Source organism: Monodelphis domestica, chromosome 2 (assembly GCF_027887165.1).
Source record: "Monodelphis domestica isolate mMonDom1 chromosome 2, mMonDom1.pri, whole genome shotgun sequence".
Taxonomy (NCBI): Eukaryota; Metazoa; Chordata; class Mammalia; order Didelphimorphia; family Didelphidae; genus Monodelphis; species Monodelphis domestica.
The window spans coordinates 146,451,131-146,472,771 of NC_077228.1; the positions used below are offsets into that span (position 1 = coordinate 146,451,131).

The 21,641-nt window shown below is 34.4% G+C and overlaps 1 protein-coding gene across 4 annotated transcripts in view; it reads left to right on the forward strand.

Annotated features, from left to right (window-relative positions):
* The window catches only part of RGS7 (regulator of G protein signaling 7), a 742,720-nt gene that overhangs the window by 435,063 nt on the left and 286,016 nt on the right, over positions 1 to 21,641 (forward strand). For all 4 annotated transcript variants that reach the window (XM_007481562.3, XM_007481561.3, XM_007481558.3 and 1 more), the window contains exon 4: positions 20,499 to 20,549. In XM_007481562.3, the coding sequence (XP_007481624.1) occupies positions 20,499 to 20,549 (51 nt within the window). The remainder of the gene's footprint in view (positions 1 to 20,498; positions 20,550 to 21,641) is intronic.

The following is a 21,641-nucleotide window of genomic DNA, read 5'->3' on the forward strand; positions in this document are numbered from 1 at the left end:
TCAAAGAACTTCCTGTTCTATGCTTAAGCATAGGTCAAAGCCCTTTCCATTGTTCAGCAAAAGGTTTCTGTCCTAAAGTAATCTTAAGTAGGGAGGAGAAGGAACCTCCCATGCCAATGGGGTTCACATTCCAATAGAGTTCCCACTATCAGTCAGAAATTCTTCAAGTATGAAATTTCCCAATGGTGAAATTTCCAACATTTATAAATCTAAGAAATTTTAAGGTTTACAGTACATAAAAAATGGGAATGATTCTTGCGTGCTTATTGTGCATATTGTGAGTTTGTTAAAGTTGTTAATTATTTCCATTAGGTTTTTTGTGGATTCTCTAGAATTCTCTAGGTAGACCATGAGATCATCTGGAAAAAGTGATAACTTTGTTTCTTCCAACATAACTTCTACAAAATCTGACAGGAATTTGTAAGTAGTGGTGTTTTTCAAAGTATATCTGAATAGTTTTCCTTTCAAAGAAATCTTATTTAGGGGTAAAGTCTATACTTTTGGGAAATTTATGTTAATATCAACACACCAGAATATGGAAAGTGAAAAAAACTGAAGAACACAAGAGATATGGTGTCTGAAGGTAGTCCAAATGACTTTCTTTTCTTTTCCTTTTTAAAAAAAATTCCTTACCTTTCATCTTGGAATCACAACTGTGAGTTGGTTGCAAGGTTTTAATTTTTATACCCATCTTCTTGGTACTCAAATACATCACCTAACAGACATGTTCAAAGAGAGCTAATTGGAAAAGCGATACATTAACTTTTAACAAATCACTTGATTAACATTCTATATTCTTATATTGTGATTACAGACAGCATACAAGATAAATGATTTTTGTCACAGGTGGCTTAATTTTCTCATTACCCTGTGAGAAGTTTTCAGCTTACAAATAATCAAGGAAAATTACTTATTACTTTTAATAAAATGGAATAATTAGTCAGCAGTTCTTAAGAGAAAATTCATCATATCATTGAGGATGAGGGGTACAGGGAACACAATTCAAATTTAGTATTAGACTAGTCATTTCTCAGGATTCTTACTAGAGAATTTCCCACTGGCAAGTTACTGGTTTGTGAAGTCGAGTCACTGAGGCATATTGAAGCTTGATGTACTTGTACTTATTGTATGAGTCTCTATGATTGATTTGTGTTCTGGCTTCATGAGAAAGTTTTGGGCTTGACCTGTAGCTGTGGTTTCACTGGAGATTATGTACCTAAGTAAAAGTTAACCCATGATATTCTTTTGGGGATTGGGTTTGAGGATCTGATCTTTTGGTGATGTTTTAGAGAATTTAAGAGAATTAAGGTATTTTGTTCTTGCATTGAATAATAACCATGTCAATTCATAGGTAAGGGGCATTGATGAAAGAAGTCACATAAAGGGGGATTGGGTGGGCAATCACATCCCACCAAGGACCACTCTGTGGTCTCCCCAGCTACCATGCATGACTCTGTCAAGGCATCATGGTCTGATGGCTCCCAGCATTATATCTTTACTATATTTACATCTTCAACCCTGCTTAGTTTGGTTCTTTGCATAGTAATTGATATTCAATAAATATTGTTAAATGTTGAGTTGATGATTTTGTGATATATCCAATCATTTCAATTATCTTAAAAACCATGCATAATATTTAAGCTATGGTCCAAATGACTGTATTTGGCTAGGGTAAGTGAAAAAAATCAGAGCCATATGTTATCAATCCTAAAGAAAGAGATAGCTGGTCATAGATGTCATTATTATTTACACTCAAGGGAGGCATATAACAAAAGAATTTAGAAGAAGGAATATTATTGTTTTCTATTGGTAATAATAAGTTGACTTCTGTTGTTGAACTTTATTCAAGCTGATTTGGGAGAACAGCCTAGAACTAAATGATCCTGCAAGGTTGAAGGAGACTGATGATGCATATGTTTTCAGGGTTTCCTCAGAATGTTCCCTAAAAAGGGCCAATTTATGTCATTCTTCAAAAGATGTGGTCGAGTTGTTTGTGTGTGTGTGTGTGTGTGTGTGTGTGTGTGTGTGTGTGTGTGTGTATATACCTATCCTTGTTTTTCTGAAATCTGTTTTGTGCACTCAGATTACAATAAGTACAACCCTACTGTTGGAATAGGTCAGACTTCCAATATTATACAAGTTTGTATCAATAAGACTTTTCTCAGAAAATCTAGGGTGCATCCATGATACAACACCTATTTTGTTCCCTGTCACCCTATGAGGTAAGGTCATCCAATTTATAAGTACACAAATGTTTTCTGCTTTGTAGTAGTATAATTAAAACTATGGCAAATGTAAGAAGTCAATAAAATGGAGTTTGTAAGAGAATTGCTCAATTAAAGAAATTTTATAAAATGGCTAATATTGTAAGTACATAAGATTGTGACACCTTATATTGAAAGGATCTATGTCTTTCTTCACATTAATCATGATTTCCTCAGTGTGGGTATTTTCTTCATCATTAAAGCTAAAAACATATTCATATCTTTGTATCTTATGACATTCTTTTTGTCCATATATTTCCACAAATTGTTCATAAGGGTTATTATCTTCAATACAACAGAGAGAACTTTCTCTGATTCTCAAATATTAAGGGGAAAGTACAACAATAAATCTAATGCACAAGGGCTAGCTTTTCTCAGAAAGGTCGTATCTAGTCCTAGTACTAATGTCCCTGACCTTGGAAGATTGACTTTACTTACCTATATTTTGTTTTGTTTTGAGGACTGATATTTTTTCTTTCTTTCTCCCTTCCCCCTCATTTTATTTTTTGCTTCATGTTACAACAATTCAAAATCTTAATAGAAAGTCTCCATGAGTTTCTGTATCCAAAAGAAGTAATATGATATTAGATTTAGAGTGAGACAAAACTTTAGAAATCATGTGGTTCAAACCCCTGACTTTATAGATAAGGTAACTGAAGTGACAGGCCAATAACTTACATATATACTCTTTTAGGAAGTGTAAGAAGTAAGATTTGGACTCAGGTGGCTCAGTATATAGAGTAATGGGCTTAGGATAAGGAATACTCATCTTTCTGACTTCAGACCCAGCCTTAGATATTTGCCAGCTCTGTCACCCTGTGCCAGTCATTTATCCTTGTTTGCCTCAGTTCCTCATTTATAAAGTATACTAGAGAAGGAAAAGGCAAACCATTCTAGTATCTTTGCCAATAAAACCCACAAATGAGTCCACAAAAAGTTGGACATGACTGAAATGGCACCAAAAGTTTCTCATTCCAAAATTATCACTTTTTCCACTGTACCAAAAGCCTCCTAGTACAACTGCCCACCAACTGTATGCTAAAATCAACCTTTTTTGAGCTTAGGCTTAGGCTTGTCTCTAAATGGCATATTTATATTCTATTGGGTATAGAACTTGTCTAATTTCAAGCTTGTAAGAAATTGCCAAAACTAACTATCAGGTATCAGTCTTCAAGAACTAAAACCACCTTGATCGTTTACTAAGTTATTATGGTAAGAGGCTAATATATAGTGTGTTTTGTTTACTTTCAAAAGTAAAGAAAAAAAAAGAAAAGTACTTGAAATTATATAGATTTAGAGGTTCTTAACCTAGGATGAATGAATGATACTATTATATGTCTACATATAAATATATGTGTGTGTAAACTTTTCCATAAAACTCAATTCCCTCATAAACCTACATATATTATGTTTTGAATTTAAATGCATTATTTGGAAAACTGACTAGACACTCACCAGAGTGCCAAGGATGACTATGATATGAAAAAGTTTAAAAATCTCTCACATATAAAGAAATGATGCAAGAGGATTAAACTAAGGAAAATGCAACTTTGCTCCCTGTCAATTATAAAATTGTATTATTTTATTCAGTGGAAAACTCTTAGCTTTAATGAACATGATATTTATTTTTTGGTATATCTCTTCCTAGAACCCATAGATTTTTAAATTTCTTATTTGTCAGGAATTACAATTGCATACTATGGTATGAATTTACTCACAAAGATTACTATGTTGTGAAGAAGTCTGCAGCTGACACAGGAAGGATTTATGGGACATAGGAGCAACCTGCCACCATCTGTCACTGTCATGCCTCAAGCCAGTCCCTGATGAAAGTAAAAGTGGCTATCTTAGAGAGGGGTACCCTTTCCCTCTAGAATTTCACTGTGAACATGATTTAGCAGGACAAGGGCAAGGAATGGACAGGAAGGTTACATTGAATGTGCCTAGTGTCAAAAGAGAGAAAGAGAGCTATATTTCATTCTGTCAGTGTGTCTTTCATTGATATGATATAGCCACAACATTTCAATTATACAAGTGAATACAATGAAGAACTGGCTATAAGCAAGGGAAGAACAGCATAATTCTTCTCTAAGTCAGCATCTATTTTTTAAATTAATATTTAAGATGTTCTTGTTGCTACTGTGTAACCAGAAAGTTCCATTTCCATTAAGTTTGATTCCCTTCTCTTAGTCCAGAAGGATGCAAAAACCAAACTTTGTAAGCTATGGAAGTAAAGGGGAAAAAGTTTCCCTTTCAAATTTCTACAGAGAGCTAAGTTTATCCCTTTGTGTTCATGAAGAATCAATGAATTCCCAATCTAATTGCCATACCCAATTTAATTTAAAATTTTATCAGCTTTTTCCATGAACTGAAAACAATGCAGATATATTACTACAGATGTGCTATACAATGGGGACTTCTGTACAAATTATATAGTTATACTCTTTTCTTGCTTTCACTGGGTGCCAAAAGAAAAGTAAAGGACCTAGAAAAGATGGAGTTGATCTGTGGAGGCATAGATAGTATATTTGTATATTGAGGCCTTTTAAAAATCTACTAATTTTATCTTACTGGTACTAAAACTAAAAGAAATCCCCCATTAAATTGTGCTTTAAGATTCAAAGCAATTTACTTGCAATAATTCTATGAGATAGGTCATTAGGTATTATATTAGTTTTACAGATAAGGAACTGATACTATAAGAAGTGAAAAAAGCTCACCCAAGCTCATGGAACTTGTCAATGTTAGAACTGACATTTGAATCCAGGCCTCCTCATTTCATATCTTTAAAATATTATTGGTAATATTTTTAAAAATAAAACACTGTTATCTCTCAATAATCGGCTCACTACCACCACCACCTCTACCTATAGAACTGTCCTTTGTAACAAAGTATTGTAGTTAAGCAAAATAAACAGTGTGGTCATATCCCAAGTCAGATATGTTATTCTGCATCTATTGTCCATTTTTTGGTGTTCAGTCTTTTTTCAATTGTGTCTGATTCCTATAGTCAGGGTTTTCTTGGCAAAGGTACTGGAGTGATTTATTATTTCCTTCTCTTGCTCATTTTACAGATGAGGAAATTGAATGATTTGCCCAGAGTCATATAGTTAGTAAAAGTCTGCGGCCAGATTTGAACTCAAGCAGATGAGTTTTCCTGACTTTAGACTGGGCATTCAATTCACTGCACCATCTATTCATGAACAAAATGATTTCAAATGTTAAAAATAATCTATTACTGCCTTTACAATCAATAATCCAAAAGAAATAATGGCCCCACCAGGCAAATGCCCTAGAAATTTCACCTTTCTCTTTTTAGTCTGCCCTCTTCCTGGCATTCTGTCCAAATATCAGATCACAACTTTAGATCCACAAGGTGCTAGTTCTCTGATTTTAAATGTATATTTTATAACACTCTCTCTGGGCTAGTTCTTCACACTAGCACTTTGAGCCATTAGAAGGTACCCGACTACTACTCACCTACGAATTCTAGGGATAACTACGAAGGATTGGGTTTTCTAACACTGGTTTCAAAGTTCCAATTTATTGTTTTCCCTGAAATTAACTAACAATATCTCTTTAATACCAATTAATATTAATTCTTTTTTAAGAAGGAATATATATCAAGGAGGTACAGCTAGACAGGTGTATAAAAATAGCTAAACATGGGACATGTTCTCCCTCTAAGAAGAGTGATTTTTCTGTCCAGTAGGTACTTAATTTTGTCATGTCTCACAAGAATAGACACACGCATACTCATATGTACATATATACACAGACATCTTACATATATATTTATAAGTGTATGCATATATACATAGTGAACAATAAACATATTTTTTAAACTTTTGCCCTCTGTCTTAGAATTGGTATTAAGTATGGGTTCCAAGGTAGAAAGGTGATAAGGACCAAGCAATTTATTTTAAGTGGCTTGCTCAAGGGCACAAAGCTAGGAAGAGTCAGTAATAAACACTTATTAATTGCTTATGTTCCAGACACTATACTAAGGGTTGGTGATATAAAGAAAGGTAAAAAAGAGCCCATGCCCTCAAGCAGTTCATAGTCTAATGAGGAAAGATAAGAAATTTTAAAAAAATGAAAAAGCATGGGTGGTGTCTAGAGAGGCAAGCCAAAGAGCAAATAGGTGGCAAATGAAGAGATTGCCCACCTGCACTCCCTCTTTAAATAGAGTCACTGAGAAGAGTTTTCCACTAGTTATCCTTTGCCTTTTTTTAATTATAGGGAAGGAAAGATGCCAAGGGCGGGAGATACAGATGAGGTATGAATTTCAGAGTTGATGTGATCTTTCAGGAAGATGTGGTTCTTGCATGTAATGATGAAGTCCAGAGAAGTCCAGCTGAGTAGGATATGAAGAAATGTCTGGCCTGGGCACTCTATATTTAAATCTTAGATCTGGAAGAAGTGATTTTACATACATTCACACAAAAATGAATGATTTTTTAAAATCAATGAATCAATGTGAGGAAGTTGAGCAGCCCTTCACCACTTCTTAACTCAGTTTTTTTTTTCTATAGCAAACTTAAAAAAAAAAGAATACTTATATACTCTGGAGTGACAAGAAAGGGATATATTTCCTTTTGTTTTATTAATCCAATAGCTTCCTTGAAATGTAATGATCAGAAAAAGCAAAACAAACAAACCCAAACATTTTTTAGGTTAAGATTTAGGTTGGACCAAATGAACTCTTGGGTTCCTTTCAATTCCAACATTCTCTAATTCTTTTTTATAGTTTATTTAGTTAATTTAGAATATTTTTCCATGGTTACATGAATCATGCTTTTTCCCTCCCCTCCTCCTGTTACCCCTCCCATAGCCAATGAGCAATTCCACTAGGTTTTACATGTATCATTGATCAAGACCTATTTCCATATTATTAATATTTGCAGTAGGGTGATCATTCAGAGTCTATATCCCCATTTAACTATGTGATCAAGCAGTTGTTTTTCTTCTGTGTTTCTGCTTCCACATTTCTTTCTCTGGATGTGGATGGAAAGCTTTCTTTCTCATAAGTTCCTTAGAATTGCCCTGGATCATTGCATTGCTGCTAGTAGAGAAGCCCATTACATTCAATTGTGCCCCAGTGTATCTGTCTCTGGTTACAATGTTCTCCTGGTTCTGCTCCTCTCACTCTGCATCACTTCCTGGAGGTTGTTCCAGACTCAATGGAATTCCTCCAGTTCACTCTTCCTTTTAGCACAATAGTATTCCATCACCAACATATACCACAATTTGTTCAACCATTCCCCAATTGAAGGGCATCCCTTCATTTTCCAATTTTTTGCCACCACCTCCTATAATTCTAAATACCATTACCTTTCAGTGTGAGCACATTACTTTGTCCACTTACAGCTTTCAAAAAACCATCTCATCAGATTTCATGGAACTTGAATTTTCTACTTGAGGAGCAATGAGATCCTATAGCCTTTGTAAGAGACTTCAACCAACCTATGTTGCTGATTATTCATTCTTTATGAAAATAATTGCATTGGGCAAAGACACTAAGGCCCCATAGTCAGAGAAGGGGAAACAATGACAAAAGGTAATGGGAGAATTTCTGAAGAGAGGATCAAGCCTTTGATGTATCTCTTCTTTTCTCTCAAACAAACCAGTCAACACATTTTCCTTGTTAGGTCATTCTAGATGACAAGATCCCCAAATGAGACCCGCTGATAGCATCAGCAGGAAACTTGAGTATTGGCTTAAAAAGATATTAACTTTAAAGTCACAAAGCCACAAAGGGGTCAGTATTATAAATGCTAACTAATGTGTGGGTGCATTGCTGGAAGAGAAGTTAAGCTTTTGATCTATGGGTTTTAATTTAATTTCTGCCTCTCAGCCTCTAGGGAGGGCAGCAGCAGGAAATATCTTAAATGGCAGTTTCATTCTTGGCATTACAGTATAGACTGTCAGCAACAGTTCCATTTGGGAGGTGTAATCTATTGAGGAAGGCTGGGCTCAGCCGGGTTCTGTTGTGGCAACGACAGGCAAGGGATGAGCTTTAAACACTACCAATCAATATGACTGATCTTTATTACTGCAAAAAGCACTGTATATAAAACTTCCTCTTAGAACCCACACTGCAGGCTTCAACTAAAGTACAAATAAGTTAAGGAAGTCAACAAGATTAATGTTCATGATTCAAATCTCTGTGGAGTAAGGTGCATTGAAAAGATCACAGGATTTGTACTGAAAGAACTTGGACTTGGAATCTAGCAGTTCCCAAGCACATGACCTTGGACAAGTCACTTAACTCCCTGAGCTTCAATTTCCTCTTCTTTAAATTGAATATGATAATTGTGTTACCTGTCTCACAGGCCTATTTTCAGGAAACTGATTTGCAGACTTTAAAATGCTAAATGAATAAACAAATTTAAAAGCATACATTAAATGCTTTACTATGTGCCAGACACAATACTAAATACTGATAATACAAATATAGTCAAGTTAGGGAATGTCTCTCCTTAAAGGAACTAATAGGGGAAGACAGCACATATTAGGTAGTGGTACCCAGAGAAGAATGTTTTGTACAGAGAAGTCAGAAGCAATGGTTATTAGAGGAAAGGGATGGTAGTAGTAAATGAAGTAGAATTAGAAAGAGGATAGGAATGGGAATAGATGAAGAGGGAAAAAATATTGATGAAGTGCCTCCAACATGCCAAGGACTATACTGAGCATTTGATTTGGATTTTGTTTTTACAAATATTACCTTATTGAATCTTCTTAGCAACTCTCTGAGGTAGATGTTGTTACCGTCCCTGTACTGAAAGTATGCTAGAACTAAGACTAGAAGAGAGAGAATGAAGCTCTCCAGCAAGAGCCTAGGAGAGGGAACTTAAATGTTGGTCAGATCAGGAATCTGGAAAGCATATATAAATATAGCTCAGGAAAATGAGAGCTATATTTAACAGCTTCTTAATTTGTCTGAGAGTTCTATCCCCATGACTTGGAGGTTGGAAAAGCACATATGCTAGTGAATTCCTTTGCCTTGAATTTTAAATTCCACATATATTTTAATAATGTGAATCCCTGAAAGACAACTTTGAATCATCTTATGCTGATGGTTTTAACTAGTATAGTCATCTTATACTAGTTATATTTTATGCCAACTATATAACAACTAAACGCCAAAATTATTTTCTAGGAAGGTTCATAAAATTAAAAAAAAATGGAACTTACCTCTCCAGGATAGTTTCATAATCCATCATCCTCTTTACAAAGTATAACTTGTCACCTATATCAGGAATATTTTGTGTTGTGTCAAGTTTTTAAGAGTTACTGGGCAATACTCAATTAACAATTTATATTTTCCTTCTTTTTTCCTTTTTTGACTCAATAATTAGCACAACAAGGGATGTGTTCCTTGTATAAAAAAAAGGTAACAGTTTAAGCTACTAGCTCCAGGGAAAGCACCATCCTCCTAAATATTGAAGCTTCTTTCAATCACTCGTATAGAAAGGAAAATTAGGTTTGCCACTGCTAGTGATTAACCTCTATAAAACCTATTTCAGAGACATACAGTTATTTAAGAAAAAGAAAGAAGACTGAGGCAACTGGGAAATGTAGCAGATAAAACATGAGTCAGCAACAGGAAACCTTGGGTTCAAATCCTTCCTCAGACAATCCCAATCTAGATAGCCTTGGGCAAGCCACTTCACCTCCTCAATGTCAACACTAATCTATAAAATGAGGATAATAGCACCCACCATATAAGGTGATGGTAAAGATGTATTGTGAACTTTATAAATTCTAGCTGTTATTATAACTGCAGTAGAGCATAAGTATAAATGGTCAGATGATGCTGACAGTCTCCTGTTCTGTCCCTTGTTTATTTTGTTATTGTTGTTTGTGATTTCTTTTGTCTCATAAGTGTTCCCCCTTGGGGCATACACATTTAACATAGCCAATGAACAATCTAAAGTCCTGGCATGGATTTCCCCCGAAACCCCACCAAAGAGACATGTATGATGGGTTTGTGCAACAGAGGACTCTTTCTTCTCAAATATTTTTTCCCTTCTCCCAACATCTGTTCAAGAGAGAAAGCTTTGAAGTGATAGGTTCAAGAACGTAACCAGACTTGAGACCTGTGCAAAGGGATGTAGATATTCCTAAACTAATATTCTGCCTTTTGCATTTGGCTTTGAGCACCCTTGCTATATCAGCAGATTAATCATTTATCCCAGTATGAAAGGGAACTTCTGATTTTGAAAAAGTAACTATTTCAGCTGTGATTTCATCATCCCAGCATATAGTGTGCCCTCCCTTGCGTTCAGGGGGGGTGGGGTATCACTTCCTTTCTAGACACTTCAAAGTTGCATTAAATGATGTTTTTGCCCACTTCAATTATTTTACTGCTTTTTCTTCTTTTTTTAAGTATTTATGTCTTTTTTTTAACACCACTTCATTTCTTTACATAGAGCCTTCACTCTCCTATCCAGAGATGGGATCTCTTATAACAAATAATAAAAATGGGAGAAAATATTTCAGGAAGATCAGTTCACACCCATCAGTTAAATCTGACATGTGTAGTGTTTTATACCCATGATGCCTCACTTCTTCAAGGAAGGAGATTCATATTGCTAAATAGTATACATTTTCTATTTTTGTGGTTCATTCTCATTTATATTTTTGTACTTACTGTGTATATGCAGTTTTCACCCCCCCAATCAGCTTGTTTCACTCTGCATTTTATTCATATAGGTCATTTATTAACTTCCTGTAGCCTTGTTAATAATTTTATGATGCCCTAATATTGCATTACATTATATATCCCATAATGTTTAGCTCTTCCACAGTGGATGGTTGCCCTCAAAGATGACGATAGCCCTGAAGACTATAGATCTGGCTTTATAGGAGATATCTTACTCTTAGTTTTTTAGTGTCCTATACATCAAGTGTATAAGGTAGATAAGAACCAAAGGGGGAAAAGACTAAAACAGATAATTAGGGATGAGGCCCAAGAACTAGAGAGCCATCATAACCCTGAAGAACCCCATTGAACACAACACTGTCACTGGTTGTACTGAAATGGAAATTTAATACTGCATTTTTTATAATAAGTGCCATGTAGACCCCAAAGAATACCTTTTATTGCTCATAGAAACTCCCCTTAGGACAGGGGAGAGAGGAGGGGAAAGAAAAAAAGGAATCATGCAATCATGGAAAAAATTCTAAATTAATTAATTAAAAAGAAAGACAAAGTTCAGCTTCAATATTTTAGCTTAGAAGATGTTAGAAAAATAAACTTCATTCAGAAATTACTTATTTATGTGGCTCTTTCATGAAGACAGTAAATGTTTGAACTCTAACTGTATATAAAAATGAAGCGTAGACTGCAAAATTGAATATTGTAGAGCAATGAATGAAGATCTGTGGCTGATAACAGGTTTCTCTCTTCAAAAGCTTGACATGATAACTATATAATTTAGAGGGCAGGCATTCCAGGAAAGCACCATTTATTATGTAATCATTTAAGCACATCCTCATGTTTAAAAAAGGTTTTAGTGATATACATAATTATTATTAGACCTGGGTAAAGGTTATGTTGAATTTTGTAAGTGTGGTCAAATAGAAGTGATATATGTGCAAGGTACCTAAAAGAATAGATATCAGGAAACATGTTATCTTAATTTTGGTCTGTGATGATCTCTTTGATCAAGATGGGGGTTGGGGGAAGATTCTAGTTAAGGTAAAAAAAATCATCTGACTTATGAATACCTTCACAAGTTCATTCAGAAAACAAATTACTAATTTGGATGATTATGCTGATTATACTGAGAGCCTCTATTCCAAGTGGATTAAAGTATTTATCATTTTGTGTGATATTTTTAAAGGGTATAATAAAGTTAATGCTAGGTTATACTATAGAAGTAGAGGGAGGTAGCAAGGTATTTGATATTCAAAGTTTGCTTGGTTTGGGCTTTTTCTGACTACAGGGGTTGTAAATGTTAATATTCAATACATTTAAATACTTAATATGTTTCATCCCAGAAGTCTAATATAAAATTCAGTGCAATGCACTACAATTGCCTAGCAGTGCCTTTTTATTCATAAGTGAAAATCTTTTTATCTATCTCACAATTATTTCTCAAGTATCTTCATTGATAACATCTTCTTGTAAAAGAAGAAATAATACCATATCCCATGAAAGGAATAATAGCTATCACCTTTATCCAGTTAGAATGGATGTAAAGTCTATATTGAAAGTGTCAATGTAGTTTTTCATTTTAATACATTAATACCTCACTAAAACTTTGGAAACAACTAATAGTGATGCCAATATGTGAGTAGACCAAGGAAATATATTAAGTATCTAATAAGTCATATTTGAAGTCAGGCAGATATCTGTCCCAGATGCTCTAAGATTATAGATGAGCTATTAATTTGCTTCAGTGGTGGGGATTACCCACATCAGTGAATTTGCAAAGACTAAAATTAGAATAATAACAAGAATATGACTAATACTTATACAGATGGTATACACACAGAAATGAAAAAGAAATAAGCACATATCATGCTATACTTTGTTGTATATAGAACTGGATCTTTATTTAAGTAAATGTTTATGTTGATCCTCAGTTAGATGAAGGCATAGAGAATGTAATTGAGTCTGCTAAATTTTTATTTTTTCATCTAATCACCTGACATTGCATCGTATGCTCTTATGTTTTACAGTTCTTGAAGCACTTGAATAAACCTTTATTAGCTTTGAAGAGACTCTAGTAGATCAGAGATGTACTCCCTGCCTCCTTTTTATAAGCCCCATTAAATAAATGTATCCTATGATTTGTATTCCTTTTATATCAAAAATAAATTTAGTTAAAATTGCCATTGATTAAGTAACTATTCAAAAATAACCAAAGAGGACAGATTCATCATTATTCTATACTCTTTATATAGTAATGCATTTTCCCAGATATCGGAAGGGAAAGGGATATCTATGTTTATGTTCATTGTCCTCCTTTGAACTCAAAGATGGCACCATTTTACTGCAGATGGTCCCTTCCAAACAATGAACTCAAATTTCTATTTTTTTATTTGTAATTTGTCATTATTTATAGCGCTTGGCATTGTTAGAACCAACATTCAGACTATATCCACAAAAAGCTAGAAAACAATTTGTAAAATGAAAATTCCAAATAGCCTGTACTCAACTTTCTACCTAGACATCACTCAGGCTTCCTTTCTGTTAAATGCAATTTATTTTTTTAAGTCACCTCAACTCTGATTAATGGGATCCTTGATTGATTTGCTGTGGCTTTCCCCTCAGGAATCATAGCATATTTATTTTGCCTCCTTTTCTATCTGCATTATGTTGGTCATACTAAATTACTTCATATTTCTGAATTCATTGTTGTTGTTTCCAGTTGTGTTGGACTCTTTGTGAACTCAGTGTCACACAGCTAGTAAGTTTCAGAGGTCATATTTGATCACAGGTCTATTTCACTCCAGGTCTGGCATTATATCCACTGTGCCATCTGAGTGTCCCATTTTTATCGTTAGTGAATACCAAGTAGGCAAGAGATGTATACTTACTGCTGTAAGAATTCTAGATTTGCAAATATATAAAAATAAGTATAGAGATGTGCTAACATTCATTTTATAGAAACTAACTCCATTTTACAAAAAAATACAGCAGATGATTTCTTTAAATGAGACCCATAACTCATTTAGAATATGGTTCAGTTCACAAAAACCCTGACTTGAAGCAATTTTTCATGATGACATCTTTTGCATTAAGTATGATTTAGTAATATTTAGAGTAAGACAAAATGATGCATTTATTGTCATGTATAATGGAAGGATTTCATTTCTTGAAAGGCTAATAGGAGTCAACAATGTGATGTAGTTGTCAAATAAGTTAATGATATCTTAAAGTTGCTTTAAGAGAATTAGTGTCCATAAACAGAGGCTCATAGGCCTTCGGGTTCTTCCCTAGTTAGATCACATCTGGACCATTTTGTTTCAACAGTTCTTCATTGACAGGCGAGATGGTGGGAGATAACCCACCAAAGACCATTAGGAATCACTGAAGCATGTCAAACTCAAATACATTTTGCAGTTTTTATAGTACTTATATATGAAGATTTTCAGCAGAATGTTAATTTATCTCTTTAATATGTTTGGAATAAAGTAAACACTTAATAATACTACCATCCCTTATATAGCTACCAAAGTGATTTTCCTAAAAGATAAATATGACCATGTTATCCCTCAGCAAACTTCAGTGTTTTTTTTTAATTGCCTCCGGGATAAAATATAAAATCCTCTAGCTTTTAAAGTCATTCATAGCTTGGTCTTTCTACTTCTCTTACATGTCTCTTCTCTTCTCATCTTCCTCCACTCCTCCTTCTTCTCCCCCTGGTTCTAACCACTAACCTCAGTTCCCAGATGTCCCTGGACTCCTCAGACCTTGGGGCAGAAATGGCAGAGAGGAGTAGGGCCAGGACTGAGCCAATGACCTTCTTGCTATTCCTTGTACAAGATATTCCATCTTTTTGCTCAGGTTCTTTTCATTGGATATTCCCCATTCCTAGAATGCTTTTCTTCCCCACCTCCATCTATTGGCTTTTATCACTTCCATCAAGTCTCAGCTAAAATTCTACCTTCTGGAGAAAGTCTTTCCAAATGCACCTTAATTCTTGTGCATTTCCTCTGAGATTACAGTTGGCTGCATAAAAATATATTCAAGACACTTGTAAATTTAATCTACATTATTAGCATTTTCCAACACATTATTCAATCTAATCAGTTAACAAAATCATTACTTGAAACCCATTTTTTTCATTGTTATTATGCAATCAAGCATCTATGACTTTTTGTGACACCAATGACCTTAGGATCCATAAGGTTTTCTTGGCAAAGATTCTGAAGTGATTTTCCATTTCCTTCTCCAGTGGACTAAGGCTCTGTGACTGACTAGTTTCAATAGCAAATATTTCTGTATTATAGCTGAGTGACAAATCTCATCAATTTAAATGAGTTTATTTAGTACTCATTTTATAAGCAAGTATGATATTTTAACTGCTTTACTACCTAAATATTTTTTAAATTGTGTTGCTTTTTGAATGTGTTGCCTTTTTGTGCTTTGTTTATATTTCATTGCTAAAAAAGGAAACCAAGAAGAATATATGTGTGTTATGTTTTTAATGAAAGAAGAATAATTATCAAATTTATATTTCTTCATATATTCACAGATTACTTTTTTAAAAATTAATTTACTTGTTACATTAAAATACCCAATTAACTCCCTCCATTCTTGAAAAAAAAATTCCAGTGGACCAAGGCAAACAGAGGCTGTGACTTACCCAGAGTCACATACCGAGTGAGTATCTGAGGCCAGATTTGAACTCAGGAAAATGGGTCTTCCTGACTCCAGATGCAGCACATCCTCCACTGTGCCTTCTACCTAATCCATGTAACAGAAATACAAATATAGAATGAAAAATAGTCTATTGAGAAATTTCCATTCAGCTGGGAAGATATCATTTAAGAAAATAGGTATGTATGTGATAATTTGGGAAGGAAGAGAATGCTAACAATATGGAAGATCAGACAAGGTTTCCTCTAAGAGGTAACCCTTGAGCCAAATCTTAAAGGAAGATAGGAATTCTAAGGGGCTTAATTGAGGAGGGAGAACACTCCAAGAATTGGTGACACCTATGTGCAAAAATAGTGTAGTGGGATGTGAGATATTGAGATCAAGCAATAACAAGCAGATTAGAATGGAGAAAGAACAAGAGAGAACTATGTGAAATAAGTATGGAAAAGTAGTGCTGTAACAAGATTGTGATATACTCTAAATGACAAGGCAAGGAGTTTCAATTTCTTACTAGAGGCAACAGAATGCAGTTGAGGTTTTACAGAATGTGAGTGTCATGGTCAGACTTTAGGAAAATTGTTTAGGAACTTGCATGTAAGGGAGATAGTAGAAAGTAGATGCAAGAAAAATACTTCAAGTGAGAGGTGTTGAAGAAAAAGATAAGAGTGAAGATAAAAATAATTTATATAATGCCTTACAAATATTATCATATTTTCACCTCACAACAATCCAAGGAAGTAAATACTATTCTTGATCCCATTTTGCTGACAGGAAAACTGAGGCAAATGATACTTTTGTGACTGCCCAGGATTATACAACTAGTATGTTTCTGAGGGTAAATTTGTACTCCTGGCTTCTAGAATTTAGGCCCACTGATTTATGCATTTAACATCTAGAGACCGAATTAGTTCATCAGGGGCAAACTAGGTAAATGGCCATGTGAGTGGTAGGTAGATGACAATGGTGAGGTAAGACTTGAAAAATTACTATATAGGAGCATTGAGAAAAAGGGAAAATTAAAGATTACTCTGAGGTCATGAAGCTGGGTGACTGAATATATAATGCATTCCTTGAAAAGAAAGAGAAGAGTTTGGAGGAAGAAAAGGTTTAAAAGAGAAGAAAATGAATTTTTATTTCATACTTGTTGAATTTGAGATGCCTATGGGATATCTAGTTGGGGATGTTCAGTAATCAGCTGGTGAAGTGAAACTGAAATTTAATAGTCCTGAAAATGATAAATATATGCAGGTATCATCTGTAGAGAGATAATTGAAACCACAGGAGTTGATGAAATCACCAAGAGAGAAGAGAATTGGACCACTGACAGAGCCTTGAGGGTGGAGGTTATTGTTCAATTGTGCCCAGTTCTTCGTGACCCCATTTGAGGTTTTCTTGACAGATACTGGGATAGTTTGCTATTTCCTTCCCCAGATCATTTATTTATTATTTATTCATATATGAATAAACTAAGGAAAACAGGGTTAAGTGACTCACCTAAGATCACACAGTCAATAAGTATCTGAGGCCAGATTTGATCTCAAAAAGATGAGTTTTCCTTACTCCAGGTCTGGCACTCTATCCATTGAGAAACCTAGTTGCCTTTGAGTAGAAGAGACTTACAATTAAATTTTGATAAATAGATTTTAGATTCATTGAAGGAGAGTGAGAGGAGAGGAGAACCAAGTGAGCACAGTGACATGTAAACCAAATGAGGAGAGAGCATCCAGGAGAATAGGGTGGTTAAATGCTAGAGAGGTCAAGAAGAATAAAGAACATCAGATAGAGCACATAAAATATCTCGACCTTGTAGAAAATGGTATTTATTGAAGGAAGATCATATCAATATGTAAGACTGCAATGTCTTTTGGGGGGATGCTATATCATGCTATTGACCTGTTTTGATCTTGCTGTCCACAAACACACACACACACACACACACACACACACACAGTGTTGGGGGTGGAGAAGAGAGAGAGAGAGAGAGAGAAAGAGAGAGAGAGAGAGAGAGAGAGAGAGAAAGAGAGAGAGAGAGAGAGAGAGAGAGAGAGAGAGAGAGACAAAGAAACAAAGAGATAAAATGTATTCTTGATCATTTTTGTGCTAAATTCCTATTGATAATGTCCATACCTTCCTCATCTTCTCCTTGTTCTTCCTACAGCAGGTGTAAAATGCATGAAATGCTCAAAAATCTTTGGCAATGAAAGAGTACGATGTAATGTGCCAATTAATTATATATGATTTCCCTCTGAGACAACTTTAAATATAGTATATGTTATCAAATAATAAGCAGATACCCACTTCTAATACCAAGTCCTATAGAAGGGTATATCATTTAAAACTCTCTTTAAAACTGAATTGAAGATGATAAAATGTCAGAAATAATTAAATTCATAATATGAGAAGAAAAGTTCTTGTCCTCCATATTAATTTTTTTTATTTTACTTTTGGTGTTTAACTATGTAAGAAAAAAAAACTCCTTAACTTTACCCAGAGGCCATTTGTTAGCATGTTTCACAACTTGAAATATTTATAGTCCTGGCACCAATGTTTGGATCCTTCCATCTGCAAAGATAATTTTCATAGCTGCCTACAAACAGTCCCTAAAGAATTCTGTAACCTAAAATGGGCCTTTTTGGTGGCGAGGTAGATAGAAATGGATTGGTACTGAATATTTGGGCACCTGGGAGCCTACATGGGTCAGGCATCACTATCCATTTATTTGAAAAGCAGAGCTCCAAATATTTGAAATATGTTTTTAAAAGGCAACATCATGCCTTAGGAAGTACAGATGCCTGTACAGGGTAATTGAAGGCATACGGCTGAACACACTTTATAATAATTGTGCTTTTGTGTGTGATTTCACTCCCTTCCTACAGAGCTGGAGTTTTGAAGTCTCACGGCTGGTTACATTAAAACTTCCTTCAGGGTCTGAATAAATCCATCTTCTCAATTGCATTTGAATCAGAGACAGCTTTAAAGGGAGCAGTCTTGTAAAGACAAAATAGGCTGATCAACCACATGGAAAGCGTTATTAAAAGCTCCTCGAGATTAAACTCAATATGGGATATTAAATTTTTCATAGTATTTAGGAAATGATTGCCAAATTTGAAAAATGTAGTTTCCTTTGAAATTAAGACACAGTTATATTCCACCTAATTCAAAACTATAACTTTAGGTAAAACAGTGGTTCAGGCAGCAGTTACTTCTATTGGAATGATGTTACAAATAGAAGATATTCTCTTAAGCAACAAAATATGATACAAAAATAACTTAAAATCAGTTACTACAGATATCAGGGACCAAGATAGGGTTAGATAGGATTGTATGAATGTATTCAGAGGTCGATCTACCAAGCCATGAGAGAAACCACTGCTTCATTTGGCAGTCAATGGAAAAGAGGGTGGGAGTTTAGGAGAGAGTACCTTTGGATTAAGACCAAGAATCAAAGGATCTGGAGGAAAGGGGAGAAAGGGAACAAGCATTGGTCAGGTGCCTATGTGTGCCATGTACTGTGCTAAATGCTTCATAAATATCTCCTTTCATTCCCACTGCAAGCCTGTGAGATAGATGCCATTATTATCTCAATTTTACAATCAGGGAAACAGAAGTTAAAGTGATTTACCCAGGTTAACAAGATTAATGATTTGTCTGAGGTCAAATTTGACCTTCAGCTTTCCTGCTCCCAGACACACACCACTTAAATACCCCATAAAATAATTTGGAATTGAGATAGGAAAATGAGCAAACTCTTTCCTTCTCAAAATTTATGATCAGTTTGAAATGAAAAATTTCAGATTTGATCAGGCATTTTTCTAAGGAAGGTAGGAGAGGTGAAAAAAGGGAAGAAAAGGGAAATCAAATGAAGGGAATAGAAATGAATGATCATCTTTCCAGGAGAACAGAATTCTAGAATAAGGAAATCAGAGAAAAGCATTAAGGATTAGAGCTTGAGACTAAGGATTCAAGAACCAAATCCTTAAAACACTTCTTGACATCAATTGTAGTATTCTTTGTACTCTGCCACATTAACTTTGAATCTGAAGTTTGATAAAAGTTTAAATAAAGTATTCCCAAGGTTTCAAAATTTCCTTTTCTTATTTCTTTTTATGTTGAAGAAGTAGCTAAGGATAACTATTAGATATCTCATTTTTTAATGTTAAAGACATAACCCTTATAAGTTTATCTCTACTATTCTTAACAAGACCCTGTTATATTTAACAGTCCTGGTGAAGAACAAAAACCTTTCATTAGAGTGCCTGTGATCCTCTGAGGTTATATCTCTGGGGATGGGCCAGAGAGATGGAACCCAACTTTAAGGTTGTTCTTAGTGAAATATTACCAAAGCACTTTTTTCATCAAAACACCTGGAATTATTTTTATTATGACTTGCTATTTTGATCATTTTTATGGCTCCACAGCATATTACTGGTGACTTACAATTTTTCAGTTGGGCAAAAGAGTAAATGAGTTCAGAAACAAAACTATGATCATAGAATAAGCCTCCAGGCAAAGACTGGAATGGAACCTACTTTTCCAATAGAACACTATTCCCAAGATCACAATACTACTTAATAGTCATGGTTCTATAATTATCATCTATTTTCTTTCTTACTTAAAAATGAATTATTCTGCAAACCAGCACATTGCCTTGCACAAAATAGATACTTAATATATGATTGTGGGACTGATTTAGATTAGAAAACTGAATAAAAAATAAATTTATCATCATTCTCCCCAAACCCATTTGATTTTATGCTTTTTCAGTTCTATAAATGATATCACTATTGATTTGTTAAACCAACCAAAAACAACAAATCACTGGAAAAATATTATTTTAAAGTTTAGAGTTCATGAAATAAGGACAAATGTTGATATTTGTTTATATTTTGTTGTAGGGTCAGACATTGTACAATGGTTAACAAAGAACTTAACTATAGAAGATCCAGGTAAGTGAATTTTTTTCTGTTTATGGAAATTACTTTGTTTTTCATTTTTTTTAAATTGTGTTCTTTCAGGGTTATTCTTTTTTAAAAAATATTCTATTGGAATATAACAACTAAACAATGTAAGGAAATAGGCCAATAAATATTTAATATTTTCATTATTTTATGTAGGGTATACAATGTTGTTACTTTGGTGAATTTCACATATTTCAACATAATATTTTAAGTCTAATACTTGAGAAAATTCCTGGATATTCCCAGTTATGTGATAGATAGATATATAGATGCAGATTTATGTTATATAGTGTTCTTTATTTTTATGATTTCCTTTAACTGATTTCTCACATTTATTCTTTGTATAGTTTGTATATTTTAGTTTGCATTTTGTCTTTCCCATTAGACTGTGAGCTCCTTGAAAGCAAGACAGTCTTTTGGTTTTCTTTGTATCCTGAGATCTGCACAATGATTGGCATATATTAGACAATTAATGCTCGAGTGCCTGATTGCCAGTAAAGTATGTGAGATTAATTTCAACACATCATATGTAGTTGTACAACTTTGTGATCATAGATCACAGGTATATGTGTGTTCTGAAGGTCTCTCTGGAACCATGGTGGTGAATCTATGGCACACATGCCAGAAGAGGCACTCAGAGCTTTCTCTGTGGACATGCACCTCACTACCCCAGCACAGAGTTTGTCGGAGTTTGTTAGTAAAAAACAAAAGGGAAGATGTTCCCCTCCCCCTCTCCATAGATACCTGAGGACATTTCTCATACTCATATCATTCCTCTAAAAGGTTCACTATAACATGTCATAATTCAATTTCCTCTACACCTGAAATCTCTGCAAGATTTAACACAATGAATTTAATTCAAGGAAATATTTGCTATAATGGAATTAGGTGCAATTAAAATTAGAAACAACCCCATGAAGTCTATATTAATAAAATATGGCTACTTCATAGCTATCACATAGGACTTTGACTTTTTCATTGAATAAATGAATTGTGATAGCAAACCATGCTGCAGTACTTGAAAATATCTGAACACTCACTTTGCCCATTAATTTTATTTTTTATTCATAAAACTGTATT